General features: G+C 34.6%; 1 protein-coding gene across 5 annotated transcripts in view; it reads left to right on the top strand.

The window, feature by feature from the left end:
* LOC149789309 (uncharacterized) overlaps nt 1-21009 on the top strand; it is a 121861-nt gene that overhangs the window by 77864 nt on the left and 22988 nt on the right. For all 5 annotated transcript variants that reach the window (XM_089975515.1, XM_089975514.1, XM_089975513.1 and 2 more), the window contains 6 exons: nt 2373-2554; nt 4886-5003; nt 5970-6151; nt 14457-14615; nt 17040-17255; nt 18060-18664. In XM_089975515.1, the coding sequence (XP_089831641.1) occupies nt 2373-2554; nt 4886-5003; nt 5970-6151; nt 14457-14615; nt 17040-17255; nt 18060-18664 (1462 nt within the window). The remainder of the gene's footprint in view (nt 1-2372; nt 2555-4885; nt 5004-5969; nt 6152-14456; nt 14616-17039; nt 17256-18059; nt 18665-21009) is intronic.

Genomic DNA, 21009 nt, shown 5'->3' with positions numbered 1-21009 from the left:
GGCGCTCTACAGTTTCGTATTTTGTATGGGTTAGGATTTTAAAGAAAAAGAATTTCCCTGGCTTTCCTCATTGGTTATACTGGCTATTTAAAAAAGACCTTGTATATCTTAGGTATAATTCAAAGAACCTTTAATTCCCTTTATTTTGACCGCTCCGGTGGCCTAGTGGTTAGAGCGTCCGCCTCGGATGCAGGAGGTCGTGGGTTCGATCCCCGGCAGAGTCATACCAAAGACTTACAAAAACGGTACTAACAGCTGCCTCGCTTGGCACTCAGCATTAAGAGGTTAGTGTTAGGACTGGTCGGCCCGGTGTCAGGATAATGTGACTGGGTGGGACGTCATGCTACATGTCTGTAGCATGATGCCCCAGTGCTAGACATCACTATAAACTGCCACATTGCAGACATTGTAGCGATATGACTGAAAAATTGTTAAAGCTACGTTAAAAATCCAAATCACATCACATCACCCTTTATTTTGGTGTATGATTGATGGGTGTACTATGGGTTATAGAGGATACAGCTTGGCCTTACTTCAGATGTGCACCTTTCAAAAAAGTGCTAGCTCTACTTGGTCATTTTCACTTCCTGAACTTCAGAGGTAAATTGTATAAAAAAGAGGCGATAACGTTTTTTACATTTTATATATCTGGTAATTCATTCATTGCACTTTCAGAAGCTGGTATTGTCTAGTCTGGCAAAATTCATTTTCCCTATTTTAATAGCTGCTATGTATAGTGTACTTTAGACTAATTCAGGCTGATTTTTTAACACAAGGGAGCAGTCATTTTAATTAGCAGCGTGTTTAAATCATGTAAAATTTCCAAAAGAACAAGATCCAAAGAAATATCATCCACATTACATTAATGTAGCATAGAGGTATACCAACATTCTCTCCATTGTGCATGTTTAAATGTGAACTACTTCACCTTACATACGTCACTCTCTCAAAAGTACATATTAACTGGTGAACGCCCCCTTAGCTGCTAAAAGCAGAAAGCTGAATCATTTGAAAACAATTCTGAGGCAAGAAAACATATTCTACAGAATATTTTGTCACATAAGTTTGTTTAAAATCTGATTTTATAAATGAAAATGACATGGTAACATTGTTTTTGAAATGATAATGTGCCCATTTCACTTTATACTAATCTCAGGAAGAATGTAAAATTGTTTGTTGTGAATAGTATTCATTATAAGTAGGGCCAATAATGTAGTTACTTCCAGCATGGGTCTTTTTTATATTTTGAAAAGAAAGTGAGAAATAAAGGTTAATAACATATTCTGAAATGAATAATGAGAATTGTATGCATAACTATTGTACTCTGTTAAATTTTACAACTATTTCACCCTTTAAAACTTCAGAGGTATGATCTTGTATTTTTAAGCCTGCTTTGTCAGAAGCTTGACATAGGGATTGACATGTGTGAGTTTGTCCGTCTGTTGAAAAGACACTTAAATGCATGTATTTGCTGAACATGTCAAGTAGATCAAAGGTTGTGACTGGCACATAAACTGAGCAAATGGACATTGGTCATAGAAGTTCTTAAATATCATTTAATCAGTTTGTTTTCATTTGTTTACTAGGTCTAGTTTAGAGAGGGTTTTTTTGTCAGTCAGTAATGATGTTGCTGACAAAGCACAGCTCAAATGTGACTACATTATTTCTTTGTTTAACACATTTAATGGATGTGTTGCCAACTTATTGTGTTTATTGTCAATATGTTTTCCCAAATGTTTATCAGTCTATAGCCACAAAGCACAAGACAAAAGAAGGGTGAAAGCATATGTCCTGTAATAAATCAAAAGCCTTAAAACTGAATGATTGCCCCAGAGTCTGTATTTCAGACATTAAATCAGTCCCTCACACCACATGGTTTGTGTCGTGGTGTGTCAGTTCATCATACCTTTAGAACAATATATGTGAAGATATCTGTAACATCATTCTCCAAGTCTTATGTGGGGACATGGTGAAATAAAAGTTCACAACCTAACTCTACCAGAAGTGCCCTTTAATTAGGTGTTATGCATTTACGAGAAAGTATATCATCTTGTAGTTAACTAATAAATTAAATTTTACAAACAGTAGAGTGGAATAAAATAATAATAAGAGGTGAAATTCTAAAGTATAATTTCCTGAAATAATTTTTTTTCATAATTAAATAATTTTAAAAGAAACCAGTTAATCATGGAAGCATGATGCTAATAATAAAGAACAGCAAATTTGTAACCAAAAGGGACACATTTTTCAGTACATTTAATAGTTAGGTATATAACATTTTTAATTTTTATTCACAACTTGTTACATCTCATATGAATGTATTTATATTAAATTTCACAATAAGTCTTTAATTGCTATTATCATATTTTCAGATGTGAAAGTTTTATTCAACTCTAACTTGACGTTCAGTAAACGCTTGTATGGTTCCCTTGATGTTGATCTCTGTCGTGTCAAACTGCATGAGCCCCTTGAGGATATTGTACGCCAGCCACTATTGTATGTCAGAGACATGGTTCCAAAACCCTGCTTTGAAGGATTAATAAAGCTTTTTCAGGTAAAGATAGTGTCAAAACTATTCAAGAACAAAACTCAAGCTGAAAATCCAGAAGTTTTGAAATTCCCCAGAATTGTAAAACTATTAGGATTCCATAAACTTTGGTTCCTATACTAGCAGGCTGAATTTCAATGATATGGATGTACATTATGTATCATGCCTGATGTAATTTACATATCATACCTGATGTACATCTGATGTACATTAAGTGTCATACCTGTTGTACATTAAGTATCGTACCTTATGTACATTGAGTATCATACCTTATGTACATTGAGTATCATACCTTATGTACATTGAATATCATACCTGATGCACAGTAATCATCATACCATTTGTACATTGAGTATCATACCTGTTGTACATTAAGTATCATACCTGATGTACATTGAGTATCAAACCTGTTGTACATTGAATATCATACCTGTTGTACATTAAGTATTATACCTGATGTACATTGAGTATCACACCTTATGTACATTGAATATCATACCTGAGCACAGTAATCATCATACCTGTTGTACATTAAGTATCATACCTGATGTACATTGAGTAGCATGCCTATTAAAGTACACTGAGTGTCATATCTGATGTACATTAGTTATCATACCTGATGTACATTAAGTATCATAACTGATGTACATTGAGTATCATACCTGATGTACATTAAATATCATACAGGATTATTTAGTTAAGCTTGCATTAAAGATACCCAGTTTATACACAGACCATATACAGTAAATTCAGCTCTTAAGGAGATTTACATATAATGCTATACAATTATAATGACATGCATTTCATAAACCAATGTGATCTTTTTTATCATATGTTATAGCAATATTTGGATATTAAAGTATAATATTTGGATTCTGCTGGGAATAATAACATGCAAAGTTGACTTTTTTTAAGGTAATTTTATGGTATGTACAATTTTTTTTAAATCAATGAACAGTAGGATTGATAAGGTTCCCACACTACCAGGAAATTGGGAAAAAGTTGGGAGATAGAATAGGTTTGTTCATTTGCAAAGATTGATCAAAGCTGTGGAAAGTCCAGGAATTTACAGTCATCACTTGATCACAATAAAACATAAACGCGTAACTGAGTCATAAACAAACATATGGGGAGTAAAATTGAATGACTCTTGATGAAAATTTGAAGGTTGCATAACTGTTGAGTCAGTTGAGATGCTGATGCTGTATGGATCATTTGGGTGCTTGTTCTAAGCATATTTCTATAGTTAATCCATGTGCTCAGATGATTGAACTCATTACTTTCTTGTCCATACTATATCAGTTGATGTTGTTTTTATGTAGAAGTTATAATGTCTAGTATCACAATGTGTCAACATGTCTGTTATATGTGATCAAAGTGAGTGTAACAGAAAATAATTAAAGCATTTCTTCCCCAGTTCTTTTTTATATGTAAAGTAAACAAAATATATTGTGATAAATCTTAGCTTACTGCTTGGTAATTTACACTTTACAAATATTGATATTTTTGGTAACCTTTCACTATAATTGGGAATTTTTATCATGAAATGAGTACTTGGGGGAATTTGTGACATATTGTCTTATGGTTTCTAATCTCCTGTCCCTCTTTACTCATTCTACTTGGGGTTATGTCTCAGACTTGAATGATATGACCTTTATGTTTTAATAGGGTTATTTCTCTGATGTGAATGATTTGAATTTTATGATTTGATAAGGTTATTTCTCTGAATTTAATGATGTGACCCTTATGCTTTGATAGGGTTATTTCTCTGACTTGAATGATGTGACCTTTATGCTTTGATATGGTTATTTCTCTGACATGAATGATGTGACCTTTATGCTTTGATATGGTTATTTCTCTGACATGAATGATGTGACCTTTATGCTTTGATATGGTTATTTCTCTGACATGAATGATGTGACCTTTATGCTTTGATGGGGTTATATCTCTGACATGAATGATATTACCTTTATGCTTTGATAGGGTTATATCTCTGACATGAATGATATTACCTTTATGCTTTGATAGGGTTATATCTCTGACATGAATGATATTGCCTTTATGCTTTGATGGGGTTATATCTCTGACATGAATGATATTACCTTTATGCTTTGATAGTGTTATTTCTCCAACTTGAATGATACGACCTTTATGCATTGATAGGCTTGTATCTGTAACTTGAAAGAATATCATAACCGATTTTATTTCTCTCACCATTCGAGTCACTCAATAACGTTTATTGACAGTCAATTGTATCAGTCAATAAATTATGAAAAAAATTAATTATAACTTTCTCTTATTTATTAGAATATTTATATTATGAAATTTCTCATGCAGATTGCCAAGGCTACCAAAGTGACAGATGTAGTCAGGAATGATTTATTCCCCACTGCAGATATGGTGGTGTCAGTGAGCAAGGAATTTGGAGTTCCTTTTACAACAGAGGACTTTGAGGGTAATTTGGATTATGGAAACTGGGCTTCTTCTCTATTCTTGACTGTCATCATCATCATTTTTGTGATCATGACTTTTCTTGTAATTTATCATGATGCTAGTGATTAGCAATTCATCATCATTACCACTACCATTGCCAACAACAACAAATAGTTCTTTTATGTTTTTTTCTGTCTGAAATAAGTACCTAATAAATTTAATGACTGATGCCTGATTTTCATCAAAAATGTAACCATAATTACATCATTATTTCTTTTTTAGACAGTAGCCAGATATAACGTATTAAATAATAATCTTAATATATTTCATGACAGGTTTATCATTCATTCAGAATTGCTTTGTCTCAGGAAGAAGTCGTTAACCAGTAATTGGTCACCATGTTGAAGTAGTTTATGTTCTTCTCATTATTTAATTTGGGTGGTGGTTTTGTATCCTACAGTTAGCCTGCAGGGTCCCAACAACTTTGGAAAAAGTAGAAGCAACTGTTACAACACTATTTTTATGTCCACCAGATCTATGGAGAGTTAATATTATAGTACTGTCAATGTCAATTTATCACAAAGTTTGTTTCCATTCTATAACTTTTGAAGGAATTAATAATTAAATAAACTTCAATGCAAGTCTTAATATTACACAGCTCTATGTTAAATGAGATTGTCACCTTTTTTGGACAAAGTTTGACAGAGTTATGGCTTTCTTGTTTGGAATTTGTCCTTGTATATTATTAAATCATGCTTTATTTGATAGTAGTAGGTGAGTCCTTCTCATATGGATATATTTCTGACTTAAACAAAATACTAGTGGTAAAATTTTAATTTGATTTCGGTGTAAGTTCCAGATATCTTACAAGAGTCTAGTCAAATGAAAAAATATTCATTATTTTATCCTATATGTCCTAAATAAAAAATACCACCTATGCTCTTCCACAATTAGCGGATTGGTTATTTGTTAAAACATATTTTTCCAGAACTGCAAAGTAAAGATGAGAAGTCTGACCCTAAGGCAGAGGTGACAGTAGCACAGGAGAAATCCATGTTTGAGTACAAGAGTCGTACCTGGAAGCCACTGGACAATATGAACATGGAATACATGGAGAAATTGATGAATAGGCAGAAAGGATCACAAGTTGACTTTAAATTGGAGAATATTGTAAGTCTGACAAGTACAGTGCTCCTTTTCTATTACAATATTCATAGGTATCATGAAAATGTGTTATAAGTGAGGTCATCTTATACTGGGGTATTTCACAAGCATAATGGGGTATCTTATACACAAAATCACAAAACATATATATATATATACACACACACACACACTGGAGAGCTGCCATCTCACCTCTGTCTGCGTCGGTTTGAGTCTCAGATTCGGCTAATGTGGGTATGTGAGAAAGCTTGCCAGTAGCTTCTCGTGGGTTGGTGGTTCTTTCCGGGGTTTTCCCGGTTTCTTCCTGCACCATTAATACTGGCTGCCATGTATAGCCTATCGTGTGCTGAAAAATGGTGTTAAACCCTACAACAACAACAACTACACACACAGTGTGGCCTCGCTATAGCACGCTCTGTTATAACACGAATTCACAGTTGTGGTGTGGATCCCAAAATTTTATTTACATGTATTTTTCTCGTACACCCAAAAAATATTCTTTCTTAAAAGTACAAAAAAAATGCAAAAAGTTTATTATCATTTTGGGGAGGAGATCAGGTATGAATAATACAAGACAATCGTGGCATTACTCCTGAAATGTTATATGTATTTTTCTCGTACATGAATAAATATTTTTTTCTTCTTAAAAGTATAAAAAATAACGTAAAAAGTTTATTCTGGGATCACATTGGGCTTCCCCAATGATGCAAACTGTGATTTGTTTTCCTTATTGGCAGCAAAATATATCATCCGACAATATTTTTTTTTATTGGTGACATTGTTGGCTGTTTAAATTTGTATATTCAACCATTGGTTTGGAGGGAAGAAATTCAGAGGCCCCATGAAAGGAAGCCACAAACTGGATATAAAATGCACTGAAATTTATCTATTGTTAGGTAAACAAATTCTTTGTCCATATTGATAAACCATCTTAACAGTGCATTGTTATATCATAATCCGCTTATGTTGACATCTAGCATGAGTACGGTATGTTGTGAGATACCTGTTTTTTTTTTGTTGCTGACGTTTCTGGTAGCGGAGATCAACCGGACAAGGCATTATCTCATAAGCTATCTTTCATTGCATTTTCGGCCACTCACTAGTAATTAATATATTTACATAGACTGACATTTGTATGTTGATGGTAAGTAAAATTCCTCTTCTTTTCACTCAGAATTAAATCCATCGGAACACTCAAATTTTCTTTAGTAATCCCTGTCATTAGACCAGAACACCTGCGTCTTTATCGTCCGTTGACCCTTTGATAAATTTCTGATGCATACATGAAAGACAGCATCACTCTGCTACCACAAATGTAAAAGAAAACCTCAAAGAACCATCTTACTTGTTGGTCTGTTCAGTAGACAGAGAGGAACAGTAACTACAATTGACCAAATGACGGCCAATTCATTTTTAAAAAATAAACCCAGATAAAATAGTTTGCTGAAATTTTAAAGAAAACAGATTACCTTTGAAGCATCCATTGTGATGAAAATGTACTAAGCAGATGGAAAAAGTTAGTCTTATTCATGCAATACAATTATTACATGTTGCCACCACAATAAGAGACAGGCATTTGTTTGGTTCTCCAAAACAGTGACTTCAATAATGCATGCACCCTTCATCAAAGAATGCTGACTACAGTCATTAAAAACAAAGAACCTTTCTTCAAAGGAAGTCAGTACCAAACTTAAATAAAAGCAATGGAATCTGATGGATTTTTAAAAAAATGTAATGTGACTGGAACACATTTACTGTGCTGTGAAAGTTTCCTGTTTGATGGGAAAAAGTTTATGCTTACAAACGCTACCAATGGCAGCTTAAAATGCAAACTAAATTTTACCAACTTGAGACTTACTGAAAAGTAAATGTGCTTTGTCATTAATTACATGATTGGGCTGTTTTTCCACTGAATTCAGACCTATATAACCAGTGACAAAATTGTTGAATATTTTAAATCTGTGTGTGTGCATTTTGCAATGGAATTACTTGCATTGTGGATTCAATGTATGAGATTCCCAGGTGAGTACACGGTGTTGATACTGCATTCATGCTATACATTAGACATGTATATATAAACAGTATTCACGTTTATATACCAATTCATGTTTTTTTTAATAAAGTAAAATATTATATATGCCTCCTCTGTTTTCACTACAGGTGTATTTCTCATTTAATATGCATTGATTTAAGCTGGTAACTGTGCCAATGAAACACGTATTTTACCACCCGCATTCATTACCTACCCCCCCTCCCAGAATTTTTTTTGGGTACATGCATCACTTTCTTACACTAACTAACCTGGTTGCTTATAACATAGTTCTATAACATGGCTTATAACACAGTCGGGTTCTATGGCTGCCTACTACTGTGTTATGGCGGGGTCACACTGTATATATATCTATATATATATATGTTCTTATTAGTCAAGAACTAAAATCAAGATAAGTTAGAACAGAGGTGGGCAAACTTTCCATTGCAAGTGCCGCTTACACAGATTTACACCTTGTCGCAGGCCGCATAGTTCATTAAGTTTTGAAATAGCAAAAACAAAAGGTTTTTCTAAATAACATTATAATTAATTTTCAGTTTTTAATATGTTGTTAATATTTGAAAACTTAAACTTCAAAAGAAGCACATTTATTTGATAAAAAGAGTAACATAAACAGAGTCAGTGCGAATGAAGACCTGTTCCTAGACCGCATGAAAACCCTTGGTGGGCCACATGAAAGCCCTTGGTGGGCCGAATGCGGCCCGTGGGCCATAGTTTGCCCACCCCTGAGTTAGAAGCATTCAGAAACTAAATTAAGTGAAGTGTACTGGAGCAATATGCAAAGGACAGTGTTATGTTGAGGTGCATAAATAAAGATGGCCCACTGTCATGTGGTGGACTTGTGTACCCAGACTGTTCAAAACACTTATGTTCCTTTACTATACCTGAAATTCTTTATTAGGGTCTTGCTGACCAAAGTCATTAAGTTGGGCCTTTTGCAATGACACACATTGCTAATAGCTCAGGTTTAATTTTCAAATTTGTATGAATTTTATTTAATATTATTGTTCAATTTTCAGACTTCTTGATTCTAATTAAGAATTAAATCATTCAGTTGCAATCTCTTGTTTCAACTTGTTTGATTTCTCACAAGGTGGATCTCATGAGAACATATCAGTTTCCTACGTAATACAACTTTCCCACTACCCTTAAACTAATTCATTCAAGTTGTGAGACCATCTCATCATAAAAAGTGATGGAAAATGGTGTCTCAAAAGTATGGACAGTGCTCTCTTTTTTCAAATTTTGTGGTTCTGGGATTTGTTCCTGGTTCCAACAGTTGAAATTGTGATTAGCAAGGTTACTCATCTATCTTCACTGGTTTCCTTAAAGACTAAGTAGTGGCAATATTTAAAGACTAAGTAGTGGCAATATTTAAAGAGTAAGTAGTGGCAATATTTAAAGACTAAGTAGTGGCAATATTTAAAGACTAAGTAGTGGCAATATTTAAAGACTAAGTAGTGGCAATATTTAAAGACTAAGTAGTGGCAATATTTAAAGAGTAAGTAGTGGCAATATTTAAAGACTAAGTAGTGGCAATATTTAAAGACTAAGTAGTGGCAATATTTAAAGAGTAAGTAGTGGCAATATTTAAAGACTAAGTAGTGGCAATATTTAAAGACTAAGTAGTGGCAATATTTAAAGACTAAGTAGTGGCAATATTTAAAGACTAAGTAGTGGCAATATTTAAAGAGTAAGTAGTGGCAATATTTGTGTCTCTGATATTCATCACTTGCATCAGCATTTGCACTTGGGTCCAAATCTTCCATAGTTTTGCATCTGCTCTCAGAAAGATATTCAGTCACTGTAAGAAAGACATTTGACAAATATAATCTACTTCTCATGTCTCAGCATGCATGCTGAGGTTTTTTTTTTGATGAGACTGATACATCTTAACACCCCTTAAACTTTTGATGTGGAGTTAACCCTTTACATCATGCAAGTGCCTTTGGAAACCTCTACCCAATTCTTATAGAATCGCCTTCAGACCCCTCTACACCATTTGCATGGAAGAACCTTTTGATGCCTGTATATCATTTTCAAGAAGTACCTTTGGACACCCACTGTAAACATCAGCCATTTTGAGCTGGTTCTTGTAATGCCACCTCTGGGGAAAATCTCCTATTAGGTACTACATTCACTGATTTGAATAACCATTATGTCAGATCATGTAGTCACTTTTTTAACTTTAGTTGTATTCTGCTATTTAAAGTAATGGGGCCGGATTCTCCACTTTCCAAAATGGAGGCGGGGGATTTCATTCAGTACTTTCCTGAAGTTTGCACAATATCACTACTATTAAAGCTTCAGTAACAGGTAATGGTTCCAATACTGATGTAGGCAACACTGAGTTTTTATAACTTACCAAATGCAGATAATTTAGTGCAGTTGACATATGGTAAATTTCAAGTATGAGAAATGGCAGCAATGGTTGGTCACATGGCTTCATTGGCTTGACAGTGAACAAGTTCGCTAAAGATTTTAAAGCACATTTTAAAAAATTCCATGAAAAATAATTATACAGCTGTAATGATCAGATTTTACCCCCAAATATTTCTATACATAATAAATGTGTACAAAAAATGTAAATGTTTGATGTTGAACATAATGTATACTAAGCTGCTATAACAGCCAACAGGCAGGCCTATGTGTATGGAGTCAACTAGGTAACAGGTGTTCTATTTATAGCACGCTGCACTAGTAACTTTAGTACATATATATCAACTGCCTCCCATTTAGTTCTTCTGCTAACCAGTTAAATTCAGTCAGTGATATATTGCTGACTGATTAAATTCAATAACAGTGGTATATTGCTGACTGATTAAATTAAATTACAGTATTGTGTGTTTGTGTGTGATTTGGATTTGTAACATAGTTTAACAATTTTTCAGTCATATTGCTACAATGTCTGCAGTGTAGCCGTTTATAGTAGTAGCACTGGGGCATCATGTCACAGACATGTAGCATGATGTCCCACCCAGTCACATTATCCTGACACCAGGCCAACAAGTCCTAACACTAACCTCTTAATGCTGAGCACCAAGCAAGGCAACTGATAGTACCATTTTTGTAAGTCTTGGTTACGACTCGGCCGGGGATCAAACCCATGACCTCCTGCATCTGAGGCAGACGCTCTAACCACTAGGCCTCCGGAGTGGTCCAGTTACAGTAGTATATTGCTGACTGATTAAGTTTAATCACAGTGGTATATTGCTGACTGATTAAATTCAGTTACAGTGGTATACTGCTGACTGATTGAATTCAATTACAGTGGTATATTGCTGGCTGATTAAATTCAATTACAGTGGTATATTGCTGACTGATTAAATTCAATTACAGTGGTATATTGCTGGCTGATTAAATTCATTTACAGTGGTATATTGCTGACTGACTAAATTCAGTTACAGTGGTATATTGCTGACTGATTAAATTCAACCACAGTGGTATATTGCTGACTGATTAAGTCCAATCACAGTGGTATATTCCAAGTATAATTATCTGTTTACAAGGGGACAAAAACCCGGACCTGCACAATTTTATTATAAATAGAAGGATATATAGTAGTTTGTGTATATAATCTATTCCGACTATTTTTTTCTTTGCATCTATTGTATTTGCACAAACATTTCATACAAAATATTGTCCTGTATTCTGAGATCAAACGGAAAGAACCTGCCACGAATTTGTTATCTCCCTTCCATACAAGCAGGATGTGACATCATTTGAGACGATTAATGTATAAGAGTTGTATTCAATTTGTGCAGCGAAGTGTCAAGTAGATTGTTGTTGTTGTTGTGGGGGTTAACGCCATTTTTCAGCACACAATAGGCTATACATGGCGGCCAGTATTAATGGTCGAGGAAGAACCCGGGAAAACCACGGAAAGAACCACTGACCCTCGAGAAGCTACTGGCAAGCTTTCTCACATACCCACATTGGCTGAATCCGAGACTCGAACCTACGCAGACAGAGGTGAGATGGCAGTGATCCATAACGGAGAGCGCTTTTGACCACTCGGCCACTCGGGGCCCCGTGTCAAGTAGAAACAAGATGGTTCAATGTGCAGCTCTAAATTGCGTGAATAATAGCAGTTCTGGAACAATCTTCAATTATTGTACTCTTTTTTTCCCCTCCATCTTTGAAAAGTAAGATATTATTTACCAAATGAAATAACATTAAATAAATGTTTACGCTTTTTCATTCCATGTTTCCAATATCAATTTATTATGCACATTTGATTTTGTGTGTAACTGCATCGGATGAATATGCATTTTCTTCCACACTTACGTTCAAGGCGGGGGCCCCGAGTGGCCGAGTGGTCTAAAGCGCTCTCCATTATGGATCACTGCCATCTCACCTCTGTCTGCGTAGGTTCGAGTCTCAGATTCGGCCAATGTGGGTACGTGAGAAAGCTTGCCAGTAGCTTTTCGTGGGTCGGTGGTTCTTTCCAGGGTTTTCCCAGTTTCTTCCTCCACCATTAATACTGGCCGCCATGTATAGCCTACCGTGTGTTGAAAAATGGCGTTAAACCCAACAACAACAATTACGTTCAAGACTGTTTTCCACTTGTTATATAATAAACCCCTCATTCCCATTCTGCATTCATCTTGTTTGTGTAATGTCGATAATAGAAAAATAAATCACTTATAATTGAAAGTCTGTGTGTTCATATAAACTCGTTAGATTTCTTATAACTACACACACCGGAATACCACGATACAATTTTTTAAACAAATTTTTAAACAAATGTTACTGTTAACTTTCATAATTGATAAATCTATATAGTAACATTATTCATTAATGTGATAATTACTTTCAAACTCAGACCAGGCTGATTCGGTACAAATCGCTGACTGATTTGGCCCATATATCTGGCTGATTCTCCAAACTTCCAAGCTGATTCGGACCATGTGAAATGTTATTCAGTTTAGTCCAGGATTTAAATGTGACATTTAAATTTATTTTTAAAGATGATCTTCTCATTATGTCCCAAGTACGTTGAGCAGTTCAAATATGCATTTAAAGTAACAAAATCCCGTTAGTACGCATGATCATGGTATTGTTATATATAATAAAATAACGTAATCATGTTTATTGTGCATCAGCAGTTTAGTAGTGAAATCATTTTTTAAACTTCTCGTTCAACTTTAAACAGTTTGTTTTATTGAGAAATAATAAAATTATGAACACTGACAAAAAAGAAGAAATAAACTAAATGATGGGCGTAGTACATGATAGCTTTCAGAAACCGTCCGAATTCTATGCATTAGTCATGATGTTGAACTCAATAGCGACCGGATTTCCTGAGTAGGCGTCAGTGATGGTTTTTATAGAGTTCAAGTATCATTTGTCAATGGTTAGCAAATCTCAATGAAAAATCAGATTAAATTGTTCAGTTAGAGAGATGATACTATAACCCTTTGGATTACTGACGGCAAGAATTCAGTCGATTTCGGGTTATAGAGGTCCATGCCATAAAGTCGTCTCAGGATGATTTTAGTTATTAGGTTGGAATCCTTTCATGTAAAAAACTGCAGATGTCACATCATGCTTACACCCGCTCTAATTTTCCAATTAAAATGCATTTAATGATTTGAAGAGCAGAGCAAAAGGGATAGATGCCACTTCTTTTTCGTTAAGTACAGAAGCGGAGTTGATCAAATGGAAAAGTTGAAAAGTTGCAAATTTTATAGATTTAATAAGTTATTTAGTTGAAGAAAAACAACTATAAATATAGCCTTAACAACCAGGGCAAGTTCTCCATAATTCATAATCAACAATGCCAGTGTGTACACAGTGTCTCAAATGACGTCACACCCACTATTTTTACAGAGGGAGGGAAGCACGTTGTTCTATTCAAGACAAATCAGGAGAGATGATCGGTTTTTCATAAATTTCTTCGTAACGAGTAAGAATAAAAGTTAAAAAATTTTAGAAAATGAACCTTATACATATAGCAAATTACATATGAAGTTTGCGCGAATTTCAGTTTTGCATGTTGGTCCCTTTAAGTGAGAATTTCTTGTTCGAAATGTTCTAAAAATATGGTTCTAGGATATTTTTGAGAAAACTAAGTTTTGGGAGAATTTTGTTATAATAATAATTATTTTATTAGTTTTGTATGAATAACATTCATTCAGACTATGTATTTTGGATTCCCAATTTTACCTTATTTATGATAAATCTTTGATTGTTTTCAGTCTATGAACCTTAGAGACTTGTTGCATAATATAATATGCTTATGTTATATCATTTCAGGCTGAAGTAAAGAACCAGAGTGAGATCGTTAAAACAAAGAAAGACCTACACAAAACACCAACTGTTAAAGCAGATGTACAGGTGGCCCACAATTACAGTACACAGTATTTCAACTCTACAGAAATGGCTAAGGAGAAACTTCGCCAGCTGCTAGCAAAGGTTTTTAATATATATATATATATATATATATATATATATATATATCACTTTTTTGTATGTGATGCAAATAGTTTGAAGTTTAAGTATATATTAAATGATCAATATTTAAACTTATATTACTAATATAGTGTTTTCTCCTGGGTGCACATATGCAATTGGTTTATGCTCTGTGTGCATACTAGTAGGTAAGTCCTTTAAGTCATTGATCCAGCTGCTTGCTTGTAACTCTCATACCATGGGGCAAGTTTCTGGTTGATCAAGATAACCTTTTTGTTTTGACAGACCTCTGAGCAAGCAATTTGGAAGGATTTAAAGAATAATGTACTTTGTCACACTGAACACTTAGGTTACTGAGGCTGATGGTCTGATATAAATGCATTTTTTCTCCTTTAACATTACATTGTCAGAATCATTCAGTATTTTATGATATTGCACTCACATGCACTTGATATTGCACTCATAAAGGAACTACTTTCTATTGTAAGCAAACAATGGACGCAGATACCAGCACTTTTGATTTGTAAACCAATCATGTACACCACGTAATAGGCACTTTACGTTTTGGTTGATTAAATTTGTTTCTTAATGAACTAAAGCAGATGTTTTGTGGACTGCCACATACCAGTTGCTTTGCTGCATTCCACGTTTTCTTTTTTGATTCAATGTTTTGGATTTAGGCAAGTGATAGATGCCAGATTTCATAAAAATGCTGGGTTCCTACCAATAACATACAAGTGGCAAGGCATAAACTGTCTTCTTTAGCTGGTAATAAGAATGGCCAAAAATATACTTACTGTTTTACATCCTGAGTTTCCTCAAAATTTACTTTCATATTTCTGCAAATCCATATTACATGAGCCATGTATTGGGTTCTCAAGCTTGATTACACATTTAGAAATTGTACTGTAATTTTGAATATATTCCAAGTGCAACTACATCCTCCTTACTGCACTCAAAATGAAATAAACATTATATTCCATAGCATCTTTTTGTAGCATGTAAATTTAACATAATTTACACACAAATGATGTAAAATACTGTACCATGTAAATTTAACATAATTTACACACAAATGATGTAAAACACTACCATGTAAATTTAACATATTTACACACAAATGATGTAAAACACTGTACCATGTAAATTTAACATAATTTACACACAAATGATGTAAAACACTGTACCATGTAAATTTAACATAATTTACACACAAATGATGTAAAATAAATGTTAGAAAAAGCTAAACAGAAAACTCATTCATACTCACATACACATAGAGTGGAATCTGTTTATAATGATGTATTGTTTGCCAGTGTGAGATTAATTTATTTTAACAGAATCTTCTTCTCGATTGAAATGCTAGCCATGACTTGAATGACTTGCTTACTGCTATAGTATTCACACACCATCCCATATGTTTGTACCTCCTTAACAATTTTTAAAACAAAAGCCATGAAGGATATAAAAATACACAAAATGTAGTCATTTAAGTCATCAATTTAAATTTCTAACCTGTTGCAAGGTGTTTCTCATACACTCTAATTTTTTGCATTTCAAATGAAATGGGAGTTTATTTGGTAACAAAGTCACCATATTTGCATGAACTAGTCTAAGTTACTGAGCAACAGATGTCATGTAACTCAGTCTTTGATCATTAATTCTGTAAATTTTGGAGTTAACTTTCTTTGAGCCCAAGTATTCAAGAGTTCATCCTTTTTATTTGTTCAGTTTTAGAATATTAAACTCAGACATTGCATATTTTGGATGTAGACACAGTTTTACTGAAAGGGACTATTCTAGAAACCAGAAAAGGACAGTGTGCAGCCTATCTGCTTGGTTGCATTGAGATCTGTTTTCTTTATAATGCCAATAACTTTACAGTGTTAGGGACCCTCTGGCAACACTCAGGTTATAAATTGATGATTGAAATGAAGTTTTGTGCAATTTTTCTATCCGTAATGCTTGTTGTTTTTAAAATTGGTTCAAGTACAAACAAATGAGATGGTTTGCTAATACTATAGCTTTATATCTTATCTTGCCTAAAATTTAAAAAAAGATTAAAACAACCAAAAAGTTTTGAAACCTACAGTCCTACAGCACTTTACAATTTTCAAAAATCTATATTAATACTTTTCATTATCTAGAAATATGCCAAAATCCACTTTGGTTATAAGCTGGTTTTGTTTTATAAACATTCAACCAAACTTGTGGTAAAGAACACTTTTCTTAGGAGAATATATTAGCTTCTATATTTGATTCGTTTGATGCTCAAAAAGACGTGTATTCAAAGACCACCTGAGGATCTTCAGAGACCACATTTTGGGGTTTCCATTGCTGTTCTGTTAAGTTAGGTTCCATTTTAACTAAATATTCAGAAAAATAGTAATCACATTAAAGTAGTGACATTTTTAATGTGTAATGCAGGATCCCACGACTCGCTACACCTACTGCCAGGACTACCACCACTCCATGACAGTAGTTCCTGTCAACATTGAAACCCTTAAAAAAGAGGCAGTGGAAAAGTCGCAAGCCAGGTGGAAGACAGACCAAGGCTGGATTTATCCTGGCATGAAGACAATGCTGGAAGCCAATGGCCATCCCAAGAAACCTCATTCTGCCAAGATAGATGAGCTAAGAACTGTGAGGATTTATTTTTGTTTTGTTTCGTGTTTTTGTTTTTTTGTCTTGCCTGTTTCTGCATGTCCTCCATCATCAATCTTTGACTACAAATATAACTTGAAAAATTTCGATCAATCAGAAGGCTTTATTTTGTTGCGTTGAATCAAAATTTTTCATTGAAAGTAACACTTACTCTGCTAGTAAAGTTTTATGATGGATGGAAGCAAATTGTGTTATCCATTTCTGTTGGTTACATCAACATCAAGAATTTTTTTCAAAGTTTTTTTTAAAGACATGAAACGTATATATTAGGTTCAGATGGAAGATATAGTATTCCATAGAATTCACATAATTTGTTGTTTTGGTTTTTGTTAAGTTTATTTGTTTTACCACATGTGTATTGAAAGTGATAATTGACTGGAGCATTATATATGAAATAGAACTCATAGTTATGTTTTTACAAGTTTTTGAACTTGTATTTTGTCATTATTCTTTTTGTTACTTTGACTTTAGAAGAACCCAATACCATTTTGTTACAAATAGCTTCACTTCCTAATTAAACAATGAGAGGCATTGCTCTCATTCTGGCAATTGCCGTGAACAAGGTTTATGAGGTTATGGAAACACGGTAAAGATTGAGCCGCTTGTATACATTTTCTGGCCTCTGGAACATAAAACTTTACCCAACATTTCATCTTCCTTTCCAAAGGTCAGATTATTTTCTTGTAAGATGTGGAGTTTGGTGAAGTTTTATGATGAAAGAGCCAAAATAAATGTCAGGAACAAATGAAAAACTATTGTCAGCAAAACATTTTGCTATTTCAGCGATGGAGGGAGAACATTCTTCATGTAGGCTTGCTTCAGCCCCCACTGGATAGAGATAAATTCTCTTGGGATCATCGGCAGCAGGATTTTGAGATTTATCAACGACCTCATTCTCACTTTGGTCACAATGAACCAATAACTATTCACCTGTCAGGGCAAAAATTAAAACAGGAACGACTTGAAGCTTTTAGGAAAGAGTATGATGTCTGGAAGTCTAAATTAGTTGTCAATGATACAAGACAATATTACCATAGGTGTTTACCAGAAACAGAACTCAGGGAACAGGGACAACATGCAAGTAACCAAATTGCAAAATTGAAGGACCTCTTGAAAGATTCACCCCAAAAATTGTCATTAAGGAAACCAGGTATGAGATTGAATGAAGTGCCACCACTGAATGTTGTGTTGAATCCCAGTGTTGACACTGTTGCGCGTTTAGCAGGCGAGCCATTGTTGCCTGCAGTGGAGGGAGAAGGGAAAGATAATAACAAGGGATTCAAACCCGGTCCCTTTGAGGAATATAGCTGGAACCTGGAGAGGAATAAAGTCCCTGCCATAGATTATGAACATCACAAGTTTGAAGATACAAAAGGCCATGATTTCAAGTAAGTACTTCCTTCTGGCACATAAATTACATGTCTGATATTTTCTAAACTCGTTAGAAATTTTAATTTGTATTAGACATATCTTCAGCACTTCAGCATTGAGGAATATTAAGGAGTATTAAACTAAAAATATTTCATTGTGTAAAAAAAATTCATGTTTGCTTAATGTCAGAAACAATAATTCCCTAAAGTTGAAAATTTGGACGAGGGATAGTTAACTTGTAACATGGGTTAATTACAGATGAATTATATTTTCTTACTTTATATCATCGTTTGCCATAATTAACTTTGGCTTTACAAATTCTTATTATTGTATATTTAACAAAATATTTTTCACTTTATAAGAGATTTATTGAGCTAACATGTTTTTATAGTGCTTTTTGTGCCAAAAGTTTAAAAAATATATAAATAGTCCTTTCAGATTCTAATTTCGAAGTATTTGAATCTCATCTTCATTGCTGTTTTTATCCTTGTGTGATTGGTTCTATCTGTGAACAGCATAGACCAGATGTGCTGTTGTATAATGCATGGCAGATTAGGTCTGTGATGCTATTTATTTACCTGGCAGATCAGGTCTATACTGTTGTGTTTTGTATTCTGTACAATTGTATAATGTGCTGGCAGATCAAATCTATGTTGTGTATATTGTGCTGGCAGATCAAATCTATGTTATGTATAATGTGCTGGCAGATCAAATCTATGTTATGTATAATGTGCTGGCAGATTAAATCTATGTTGTGTATAATGTGCTGGCAGATCAAATCTATGTTGTGTATAATGTGCTGGCAGATCAAATCTTTGTTGTGTATTTTGTGCTGGCAGATCAAATCTATGTTGTGTGTATTGTGCTGGCAGATCAGGTCTGTATTGTCGAAACATGGGGGCCCCCGAGTGGCCGAGTGGTCTCAAGCACTCACCGTTATGGATCACTGCCATCTCACCTCTGTCTGTGTGAGTTCGAGTCTCATGCTCGGCTAACGTTGGTACATGAGAAAGCCTGCCAGTAGCTTCTCGTGGGTCGGTGGTTCTTCCCGGGGTTTTCCAGGGGTCTTCCTCCACCACTTATACTTGTGCTGAAAAATGGTGTTAAACCCTACAACAACAACAACTACAACAACAACATATTGTCAAAATATTGACCTGGCATGTCAGGTGTATGTTGTTTTCTATTGACCAAGCAGATCAGGCCTCATTGGCTATTCAGGTTTGTGCTATTGTATTTTGACTTGACCTATGTTTTTGTATTTTCTCTGGCAGATCAGGTCCGTGATATTTGTTCAAATCTCAAGTAAAGTGAACACTATATACCCTAATTGCTGTTACATTATTGAACGATTGCAGACTTTATGTATGTTTGCAGTTGGCATGCAGGATCAAGAGCAAGCAGCAGAGGGGCTGTACAGACCGAAACTTTTTGCACAATAAACCCCTCCAGGAAACTATTCCTCGATAGAGGGCTTATTTCGACGAAATAAACCCTTCTATTCAGAATACAGGACAAAAAAAAATGTCCCCCGAAAACTCGAAGAGTTTCCAGGGACAAACTCGTTGAGTTTGCACTGACAACTTGGGTTACTTCAATAAATCTGAAACAGTTTCCGTGGCGGGGTCGTTATTGAAAAATCCATGGGTCGGGTCCATCCCCTCTGCTGCTCTGGGAAATGAGTTTCCAAGGAAAAACATTTTTATGTTAGCGGAATTAAATCATTGACAAATAAATAATGGCAAATATTGGAGAAGCACATACGACTAGATTAGCTCGAGAACGTCTCGAAGCAATTCAGAAATTTCTTCCTGTCCGTGATAGTGTCAGACAAAAATTACAACTAAGACAGCAAGCACGGGAAGGCTTTGCAGAGACTACGGAGGAATTATTTAAACCCGTGACCAAAGCTACTGAAAAATCCGCAGCTGTTACCAAAGAGGCTTTAATAGAGCAAAGGAAAATTTTACAGGATATTTCAGCTGGACTTAAACCCCCGCCTCCACCCGATGAAGTTGTTGTGTCAGTACCTGCTGGTAAGCGAGTAACAGGGAGAATTACTGACCCCGCCAAAAGATTTACGCCGGATTATATTGAACTTCTTAAAAATGTACCAGAAGAGAAATTACCTGAGACAATACTGTTAGGATTGATTAGAAGAGATGTGTCTTTAAACCCAGAACACGGTTCTATGACAGATGATAATTTTATCAAATATTCGTATCGTATACGTGAAAATAAAAAACAAATCAGCAGGGACGATACAAAATACGATAGACTTGTAGATGCTATACGTAAACTTGAAATTCCACCATCGCAACCTCAAGAAGAAAAATCACCGTTGCAACACACAGAACGACAA

The sequence above is a fragment of the Sinohyriopsis cumingii genome, chromosome 11 (assembly GCF_028554795.1).
Source record: "Sinohyriopsis cumingii isolate HCF-2022 chromosome 11, ASM2855479v2, whole genome shotgun sequence".
Taxonomy (NCBI): domain Eukaryota; kingdom Metazoa; phylum Mollusca; class Bivalvia; order Unionida; family Unionidae; genus Sinohyriopsis; species Sinohyriopsis cumingii.
This window is presented reverse-complemented; position numbering and strand designations above follow the sequence as displayed.